General features: G+C 30.8%; 1 protein-coding gene across 1 annotated transcript in view; it reads right to left on the minus strand.

Annotated features, from left to right (window-relative positions):
* Nucleotides 1–491: 491 nt before the first annotated feature.
* LOC107438229 (glucose dehydrogenase [FAD, quinone]) overlaps nt 492–11,402 on the minus strand; it is a 50,167-nt gene continuing 39,256 nt past the window's right edge. Inside the window, exons 11-14 of the mRNA XM_071180324.1 lie at nt 8,971–9,138; nt 8,484–8,661; nt 2,053–2,275; nt 492–791 (exon numbers count right to left, since the gene is read on the minus strand). Coding sequence (XP_071036425.1) covers nt 656–791; nt 2,053–2,275; nt 8,484–8,661; nt 8,971–9,138 — 705 coding nt within the window. The 3' untranslated portion in view covers nt 492–655. The remainder of the gene's footprint in view (nt 792–2,052; nt 2,276–8,483; nt 8,662–8,970; nt 9,139–11,402) is intronic.

An 11,402-nucleotide genomic window follows, 5' to 3' on the forward strand; every position in this document is an offset into this window, starting at 1 on the left:
GAAGTAGTTGTGTTTTTTTCATATTATACCCAATTAGTACACTTTCCCATTAATTTTGCTTTAAGATACATGAATATTTTTCTCTATTCAATTGATGTTGATTTTAATTAAAAACGTTTTAGAAACATGTTTTAAAATAATTGATGTAAACAAAATAAAAAGCGTGGAATCAGACACTTTTAAAATGATAAATTTTGTGAGGTAGACCACTCGTCCTACCACGTAATGTTGTACATTGAATTTATCTGAAATAGCGAACAAAAAAAATTAAATATTTAAATAAGTGCAAAAGTTTTTTTGGATCAAAAAGAGCTATAAGCTAGCAATTATCACAGATGTTCTCTTTAAATTATGGAAAAAGTGGAATCGTTTATAGTTAAATTTAAAACAATGGCAAACGCTTAAAAAATCAGAAAATTCTTTTTCGTTTTTCGCTCATCCTGCACGAACAATTCGTCGTAGAATGTTCTAATGCTAACAGTGATCTTCCTCTTGCTACAGACTATCTGTAATTCAAATTTCATTGATTTCGGTTTTATGGTTCAGAAGTCTATAAAGGACATTAGACAATTTTACTAACCGCAATATGTAATGATTCCATGCTTATTATAAATGGTATTTCTTTTTAGAATAAACTAGTAACTTTTTTATTGTTCTAACAGTTTACAGCTCCTTTTATTATATCTGATGCTTTCTCTGCCACCATGATTGTAGGTATATTTGTATTTCCTGAAGGTATTAACGGCATAATCGAAGCATCTACTACACGCAAACCCTTGATGCCTTTTACCCTAAAAGAAAAAATAAATAAATATAAGTCTTAAATAAAATTTTTTACAAATAAAAATACACTCGATATAGATAAAAAAAATTCATGACATCGTCTTAACTTAAAATATCGTCTGCACTAATTAATTAGAATATTTGAGGTCGGCCCTTTGAATTTTTAAGATTGAATCAAAAAACGTAAAGAACCGATTATTAGATTAAAAGTTATTCAGGGTGGACTTTTCATTTTTTTTGAGCATTGTACAACTGTTTAAAATTAGACTATATCGATTAAATTGGCAGTAAAAGTGGTAAGTTTAATAAAGCAAATGCTTTGATTGAATTTTAGATGATAAGAGATTTATTGCATTTTACACAAGTTTATCCACTTGTTTTTATAAAATGGATGTGTTTTCCACTTTAATTTCCTTAAAGTTCAATTGCCCTCAGGTTTATAAAATTGTCTGAAATAAATATTTGTTTTGCTTAGAATTACCACTTAATTGCGAGCCAAAATTATATTCTCATTTACTTTGTTCCTTAAATAATCGTATTTATTCTATGCCTCTTGTATTTAAGAAACTTAGTGTATTCACTTTAGTTACTTTGTATTTTGGAATACTCGAGTGCTATCCTTAGCTATCTTAAAGCTCTAATTGTCACCTACACTGTGTTCTTCTTTTTGTTGTTGTTTTTAATGCCACTTGCCAATGCTTGCAAGATGCTTGATGAAACGAACCGAATTTAAGGCAGAGATTGCGTTTCTTCGCTTTTCACAGTGGCGTCATCTATGGCCAAGAATAAGACTTCAGCCACACACATCACAGCTTGGACCTATTAAAACATCCACTCATTCATTCACAGATCGTAGATTTGACCAGAACCAGAGAATGATCAATTTCTTATTCTGTATGATTTGTTACGGGAATATAGAGAACTTTGTGTCCCGACAGAGTTAACTTGCACCAGTCCCCACGTTTTCAGCCGGCGAGAATTGAACTCATGACCTCTTGGATATAGACTCCTCGCCCCACCAACTATACTCTCTTCAATGAGCCGTCATAAGGCATTGAGTTGTCATTATGAAGAACTGAGGCTTCAGAGGTGACTTGAAGCCCACTTAATTTCAGAACGATGAGTGCCAGTTTGGTTGGGATGCAAAGGCATCATATGCATAATGTTTACCATATTACCAAAATCACGCTGTTGGCTAAAGTTGTAAACACCAACCACCATTAAACTTCTTGGTTATATTTAACCTTTATTAAATTGAAAAACTTTTACCTCAATTCGGGATCAACTACAGTAGAACGGTCGTTTGGATTTCCCATTTTGACTGTACCAACTTCGTGGCTTTGACTGAAAGTTATGGCTAAAGCTTGACACTTATAGTATTCATAAGAGAATGCTTCAAAATTTTCACAGCCAGGATACGTAGTGTTGAATGGTTTTGCTCGAATCTTCCTCATTGCACGACTAGCTAAAATCTTTTGACAAGTTTTCATTCCTAAAAGATATTTCAATCAATAAAATCATGCATTTACATAATCAGTTAGCAAAAAGGTTATTAAATTTTTTTTATTACTTTTACAGTTTAATACTAATATCAAAAAAACTATGTCTATATATTAGGAAAACTATTAAATGAATGCACCACAAGTGTTTATCTGTGTGGGGGAGGAGTTAATCGACAATACACACCGTCATCTATCAAAAGGTACCTCGTGATAGAATCAAGTTAGCATGCTTTATATACCAGTGAATTGATGTTTAATTTTCGTAGTGGTAGTTACGCCACATTACTCCCCCACCAGAATTCTATTAGGGATAGAATTCGTTGTATAGATACCACTAGTTGCTGTACTTGTGACAGACCGGGTGAGCGGTCACCGGTATTTTGGGTGCTGAATGTGAGAGGTGTATTAACTTCACAGTAGTCGTCTCTCCTGTGTTGACATTAGCAGTTGAGTGTACGCAGGTGTTGAGAGTGTATGACGTTGTGTGTTCGAGACGAGATTGAGTAGCAACAGCGCAGGAGGGTGTTGATGCAGTCACAAATAGCTAGTCAACTTTCAATGTGGACTATCCATCGATAGTAGGCGTTACTGATAGGGATTTTATGAAGTGGGTGTTACTGCGTGTTCTAATCACGCCCGGAGGTCGCCATTGTGAGGGAGGAGTTATCGACAATACCAACCATCATCTATCAAAAGGTACATCATGATAGATGGTCTGGTCTTGTTGGTTGGTCGGGGTCCCTGAGGCCAAGATGGCCCTTTACCCCTTCATCATGAAGTATGGATCGTTGAGGTGAAGCCCTGAGGTGGTAAGCATAATGCTAAAGTTGAAGTGGGGAGAAAATGGCACATTGCCATGGTGCGGAAAAGCTGTGGTGACTTGAAGAAGAGTTGAGAGTAATCGACAAAAATGAAGTCCGCTGTGCTTTGCTTGAGGAAAACTTCTCGCTGTTTTTAAGATTACTTATCTCGAATTGATAATTAACATCTCCAGTCTCCGCTAGTAACTAAACTGGCGAGGACCCGAAGGACAATAGATGTTAGTAAAGCCAGACTCCTACTTGCGAAACATGCTTCGACCAGTCGGTTTCAAACGCAAATGGCCGCCATTAACATGTCGGACAGGCCTAAATGCTACTAACGAAAGGTCAATGCAATCATCACGTTCACTCATGATAGAATCAAGTTAGCATGCTTTATATACCAGTGAATTGATGTTTAATCTTCGTAGTGGTAGTTACGCCACAATCTGCAATATCTTACCTTTGATTTTATCTTTTCTGTCAAGTAAACAAAGTTTATTCTTCAATAAATGTGTTTTATTATGATTAAGCGGTAAATAAGTTACATTTACTATTTGAGAAATTATATTAAGGTTTAAAAATAAATGGGTAAAATACGGTTCTTAGTCAACGCATATAAAATAATAATTACAAAATAAATATTTACAAGAAAAAAAAGCAAATTAAACTTATTGATATATAATCCCTATATCGAAAAGCATTTGTGAGTTTATATAAGAACTAAAACTTAAATAGGATTTTGAAAACCAAATATGTTTATGAAGTTACAATGGTAACCTAGAAAGTGGCACCATTCTCTCACATGGCACCATAACTCGAATATTTCTCTATGTATTGGCAACAGTATAATAATTATTCAATTTCGTAGGTTCTAGAAAAAGTAGCGTTAAATAATTATTACAGTGATAGAAGCATGTAAAACTATGAGAAAATATTTATCAGCTTTATCTTAGTTTATAAAGTCGAATAAAAACTGCATAATTTGGATTCAACTGAACATTTTGATAGTATAAAACTTTTTAATTAATTTAACTTTTTATTTAAATTTACATAAATTTTTTAATCTCTAATAAGTAATGATATACTAATTGTCACTTACCTTAATTATCAAATAAATTGACTTACTATAATTACTGTTGTTATATATNTTGACTGTACCAACTTCGTGGGTTTGACTGAAAGTTATGGCTAAGGCTTGACACTTATAGTATTCATAAGAGAAAACTTCAAAATTTTCACAGCCAGGATACGTAGTGTTGAATGGTTTTGCTCGAATTTTCCTCATTGCACGACTGGATAAAATATTTTGACAAGTCTTCATTCCTAAGAGATATTTCAATCAATAAAATCATGCATTTACATAATCAGTTAGCAAAAAGGTAATTAATTTTTTTTTATTACTTTTACTGTATAATATTATTTTTATTACATTAATTGTCTTACTTTTATTGTCTATCTATATTTCTAAGAGAACTATTAAATGAATGCACCACAAGTGTTTATCTACAATATCTTACCTTTGATTTTATCTTTTCTGTCAAGCAAACAAAGTTTATTCTTCAATAAATGTGTTTTATGATGATTAAGCGGTAAATAAGTTACATTTACTATTTGAAAAATTATATTTAGGTTTAAAAATAATTGGGTAAAATACGGTGTTTAGTCAACACATATAAAATAATAATTACAAAATAAATATTTACAAGAATAAAAAAGCAAATTAAACTTATTGATATATAATCTCTATATTGAAAAGAATTTGTGAGTTTTTATAAGAACTAAAACTTGAAAAGGATTTTGAAAACCAAACATGTTTATGAAGTTGTAATGGTAACCGAGAAAGTGGCACCATTCTCTCGCATGGCACCATAACTCGAATATTTCTCTATGTATTGGCAACAGTATAATTATCATTCAATTTCGTAGGTTCTCGTAAAAGTAGCGTTAAATAGTTATTACAGTGATAGAAGCATGTAAAACTATGAGAAAATGTTTATCAGCTTTATTAGTTTATGAAGTCGAATAAAAACTGCATAATTTGGATTAAACTGAACATTTTGATCGTATAAAACTTTTTAATTAATTTAATTTTTTATTTAATTTTACATAAATTTTTTAATCTCTAATAAGTAATGATATACTAATTGTCACTTACCTTAATTATCAAATAAATTGACTTACTATAATTACTGTAGTTATATATATTTATATAGTTATATAATGTACTTATATACACCTAAGAGCCATTACATTATGCCCACCCTGCTTATAACATGTAGGACCACCTTTAGCCCTCAAAACTGCTGGCACCCGCCATGGCATTGATTCCACAAGGTGCTGATAGGTAGTCTGAGGTATCTGGTACCAACCTCTCACCAACTGGTTCAGCAATTCCCTCACATTGCGAGGGGATAGCGTGGCAGCACGAATTTGGTTTTCCAAGTAGGACCACGGATGCTCTATTGGATTAAGGTTAGGTGAATTTGGGGGCCAAGACATGACTTGAAAGTTACTGGAATGTTCCTTGACGATTCGACCCTTATGACATGGTGCAGTATCCTGTTGGTAAACACCACTCCCCGCAGGAAAAACTGTTGCCATGAATGGGTGAACCTGATCTGCAACTATGTTCAAGTAACTTACAGACGTCAGGGATTGTTCTATGAGGATTATGGGTCCTAATGTGCCCCATTAATGCATTGTTCCTGGACGAGAAACCATGAAAACCTAGGCGAGCCCATTGTTAAAGATGGAGGGTGGTCGTAATGTAATGGCTCTTCGGTGTACATATATACTAAACATAGTTACTTTTTACAAAAATATTTTTTAATATTTTTTCCTAAGTTGAAATTTGTATAATTATACAACAATTTTATGCAATAGATTTGCAGTTTACAGCATCATTAATGTGTGTAAATATCATATTTGGTAATCTATATTTTCTTACGGGTTATTTATCTATATATTGCCAACACTATAGTTATTATTAATTTTGGTTGGCTGTTTTAAGTAATAGTTTAAGTAGTATTAAAAAAATAACTTACATGTTACGTACTTAATTTGAATAATTTCGTATTTTTCTTGAAATAAAAACTTAATTACGAAGCAGTTATATAGATTTATATTTGACCCATTCTAAAATGGTTTTATAAACTTTAAACATAAACGGTATCGAATACTGTCATACCAATTATTTTTGACGGAGCTTATAATTTTCGAGCAATGGCATACATATATTAACACGATAATCACGTTAGGGCTCAAGAGGTGCGCAAGCACGTAAGCAATACAGCGCTTAATAGAACATAAGGATGAAATTTCTATCTTAAGGCAGAGATGTAAATCATTTTAATACTTCTGCTGCCTTCTGTGCTAAAATGTTCTACATTTACAATGGTTTGTATGATTTAGTCACTGCCAGACAGATTTAAATCATTCCTAAAATTAAATACATAAAAAATTTGACAATATACCGCGGTAACTTTTCAAAATAGTTAAAGTTTTTGAGCGCGGGCTACAGCTGGACAGTGAAAAAATTTGGTAAATATATTGCTTAACACTAATTAAGGTGCTAAAAATGGAGGAGGGGTTTAAATAATTCGGATATTTAAATACATTTGTACTGTGTATTCGTTTTGGTTACCATTGAAGTTTATAAGATAATTTCCAAAGTTGGTCTCCAAAGGTGGTTAGAATTTCAATATTGCGTGAAATAATTTTTGAGTTGTTAGGTCTTTAAGTTTGTAAAATTTTTAACAAAGTGATGTGTCAAAAATATTTCCATTTTATGTTAGTTATGCTTTGTTTTTTTAGCGATCTTAGAAGTCTAAACAGTGCATAACAATTTGCATGCAATTATGAAGACCGTATACCAAAAGATAACTCCATAAATATACTTTTTTTTAATTTTATGGTTTATTCATTAATGAGAAAAAATGCTATGAATGACATAGATAAATTTTATGTAGTGATATAAAAAATTCTATCTTTACAAACTATCTTTCTTATCTTTAAAAATAGCAGAAAAATCAATTTTGAGCAAATTTTTTTAAGACAAATGGAATATACAAATGGATTATACAAATATTACTATAGAAAAAAATATAGAGACAATTACATTTAAAGTAACGTGTTGTAAGTAATGAAGAATATCCAAAAAAAATTTCAAAAACATAATTATGAATTTTCCTGCGCTTATGGAGCTTAATTACCTTATAATTGAAAGACAAGGCTCTTTGAAAATGTATTTAGAATTTATAATCTTATTTAATATTTTGAAAATTTCTGTGGTTTTTACCATGCAAGACTCATAGTTTTCCATTCGCAAACACCAGATAATCTAAGAAAACTACGACACGCATGTTGTTTCCAATACTCTAAAAACCTTTATATGCGAAAATCTATAGGAAATTATAATAGCATTAGGAATTTCATTTAAAATGATACAGAATGAAAAATGTAAAGTTTCTGTTAAAATGCAGAAAAATATTTTCAGGAGACTTTGTAATTAAAAAAAAAAGATTCTGTAAACTACGTTCTGACTCTTAGACATCAAACGATACCGCCAGGAATGTTACCTAGAAGTGAAATGCAAACCACTAAGACATGATCAAAGAAAGTGCAAATTGATGAGATACGCTCATTTAGCTTAGGGAATCGAACTTCGATCAAAACCGTGGTAACCGAAGGAGCCTCTACGTGGCTATGAAATAAATAACAAGATTAAAATGTCTAAAACAAAGTTCTTTTGGAAAAACTGTTAATAGATTTAACGATTTAACAAAGGGAAAACTGTTAAAAGAGTTTTTATTTCTTTGTCTTTGAATTTTGCAGATATTTTTTTACAGTTTATCCTATATTAAAAAAGTTAAAAAAGTATTTATTTTTTGAAAAACAGACTTTAAAAAGCATGTTCTTTCTATGTAAGTATAAACATTATATTAACATTTAATCACATAATTTAAAACTTGAAATTAATCAGAATAATTGGGATCAATTATATTTTTAAAAGCTGTTTTAATTAATTATTAAATTATAATTAATTTTAAAAACAGATTTAAAGCATATTCGATGTAAATAGAAATATTATATTTACCTTCAATTGCAATAATTTAATTCTTGAGATCCATCGAAATAATTGGGATAAATTAGACTTTTTAAAATAGAGTTGATTAATTATTTAATTATAATAATTTTAAAAACAGATTTAAAAAAGCATATTCGGTATAAATATAAACATTATATTTATCTTCAATTGCACTACCTTAAATCAAGAGAGATTCATCAAAATAATTGGGATCAATCAGATTTTTAATAGCATATTTAATTAATTATTTAATTATAATTAGTTAAAGAAACAAAGCATACTCAATGTAAATATAAACATTATTTTTACCTTCAATTACATCATTTAAATCTTGAGATTCATCAAAATAATTCGGATCAATTAGAGGAGGATCATAAGCATTTGACGATTGTAATTTTACTGTGCCTCTGCTTTTTGGTTGAAGAATTTGAGAATTACAAAATCCTGCCGCTTTGCCTGCATAAGGTTCGAAGTATTGCTTGTAGGCCTAAGAAAAAATTTACNATTCTTGAGATCCATCAAAAGAATTGGTATCAATTAGACTTTTTAAAACAGAGTTGATTAGTTATTTAATTATAATTAATTTTAAAAACAGATTTAAAAAAGCATATTTGGTATAAATATAAACATTATATTTATCTTCAATTGCACTAACTTAAATCAAGAGAGATTCATCAAAATAATTGGGATCAATCAGATTTTTAATAGCATATTTAATTAATTATTTAATTATAATTAGTTAAAGAAACAAAGCATACTCAATGTAAATATAAACATTATTTTTACCTTCAATTACATCATTTAAATCTTGAGATTCATCAAAATAATTCGGATCAATTAGAGGAGGATCATAAGCATTTGACGATTGTAATTTTACTGTGCCTCTGCTTTTTGGTTGAAGAATTTGAGAATTACAAAATCCTGCCGCTTTGCCTGCATAAGGTTCGAAGTATTGCTTGTAGGCCTAAGAAAAGATTTGTTCTAATTTTAAAATTTAGGGAAGTATAAAAAATTAATGAAATTATTGGTAAAAAATTCACAAGATTTTTTCATATTTTCAAATAATGTATTATTCAAATATTTTCATCTTTCATATTTTCAAATATTTTCATTCTTTCGCGGAACCTTAGGGTACCATGGAAGCGTAAAAATGATAATAACAGTTCGAATATTTCTAACTAGTAATGAATTTTGAAATCTACATTTATATTTAGATTCGATCAATAGTCCATTATTTATTTAATATTTTGATTGTCTTTCTGTATAAATTGTGCAAAATGACAAAAGGAACTGACTAAATATTTTTCTTTAAAAATATTTTCTAATAACAGTGTTTGAAAAAAATTATCAAAGAGACATGCATTTCGGAAATATCTTGCTCATTAAATCAAAATAAAATAACAAATTCGTAATCAAGAAATATATATTCCCAACCCAATAACCATTTTCAGCCGTTCTTTTTAACGGAAACTATTTCAGATAAAGTATTACGCCATAACATCAGATTCTGTATATACGCCATAAACAAACTCTAAACTTAACTATTATATATATCTGCAGGAGTGCGAATTTAATTGTCAGACATGAAACTTAATTTAAGATGGTTAATTATAAAAAATATTCATTCCTATTAATAGGGAAAATAAATTGGTATTTTACTGGTTAATACGCTAACAAATGCATTTATATACATTTTTCGTAAGTTTTGTTATTTAGGGTTCTAAAACTATTCTATATCAATATACTAAAACAAATACGTTACGGATAACTAACTAACTCAGTGGCGCGACAGCCCATTAAGAGGGCCAAGGCCGACTGTGCCCATCTCAGTTTTCTTGACCTTGGGCTCTGGGGTGCAGGAGCATATGTTCCGGTCAGGTGGTCAGCCGAACGCGGAACCCCCAGTGTTAGTTCCCAAGCATGCTTGGTACTCATTTTATCGACCCACTGAAGGGATGAAAGGCTGAGTCGGCCTTGCCCGGCCCAAGGATCGAGCCAAGGACCTGCGGCACGGCAGCGCGAAGCGCTACCACTCAGCCACCGGGCGTCGTTACGGATATTTCCTTTTAATTAATCTTAGTGATATATCTATTTCTCTCTCTCTATATATATATATATGTGTGTGTGTGTGCGTGTGTATAAAAATAATATAGTGTAACTATATAATAGTTAAAATATCAAGTTAAATATAAAGATAACATTTTTATAAAGGAGAAAGAAATGTTAAGGTTTTTTTTAAAGGAGAAGAAAAAATATTTAAACAAAATTTAAAAAAATATTAAAAAAAAACGGAAAACAAAATAAGGAAAAGATATAATCTCGTCATATATATTTACCAGGACGATATATGATATTGCTTTTATTTTTTTTATTACCCTGGTAGTATTACATTAGTACCTTGCGCACATCCATTTTAGGACCAATTCAACGTAACTAACAAATCAAACGTGCTTCGGTACAACAGAAAGAATGCGCCATTAGAGATCTCTCTACTTACGCTCCTAAACTCTATTTGCGCTTCTGCTTTCATATTTTGTAATCTGGCAACCTTATTACGAAAATATTTTTAAACCTTCTTGAAAGACTACGCAACGTGTAAATTCATTTCAATTCGCTACTCGCTTTATAGATTACGTTTTGTGTTTTGTTTTGTATTTTTTTACATTTTATTTTCCGCTGTTTGCTTGATATGTTTCATTTTGTAAGCATTTTTTACTTAATGTATTCTATTTTCGTTTCAATTTTTTATGTGCTCCTCACACTATAGTATTGATATATTTTTCTATGGCTATATTAATACAATGTTAGAAAGCACTCACTTTTGCGGATATAATCGTGTGAGCTGATGACGAGATTATATCTCTTCCTTATTTTTTTTTCCGGCTCGTTAATATTTTTTTAATACTTTTTTACTTTTTTTAAATATATTTTGTTTTAATAATTTTTTTCTTCTCTTTTCATTAATCTTTATTATATTATTTTCCATGTTGCATATTTTTTTCTCCAATGCCCAATTGGATAAAGACCTAGGTCATACAGGCATCTGCAGGGCAGATTTGTTGACCACTCTTTCAGGGGCAACGTATTAGGTGGGCCAACGTTGCTCCCACAGTAAGGACAGAGAGCACACAGAGGGAAAGGACCTAACCGCTACACTTGGCGAACAACTTGGCTTAGGTATTCTTTGGCCAAGCCCCTACACATGCCGGTCGGCTCCATGTGTTAATA

Source organism: Parasteatoda tepidariorum, chromosome 4, assembly GCF_043381705.1.
Source record: "Parasteatoda tepidariorum isolate YZ-2023 chromosome 4, CAS_Ptep_4.0, whole genome shotgun sequence".
In the NCBI taxonomy this organism is placed as follows: Eukaryota; Metazoa; Arthropoda; class Arachnida; order Araneae; family Theridiidae; genus Parasteatoda; species Parasteatoda tepidariorum.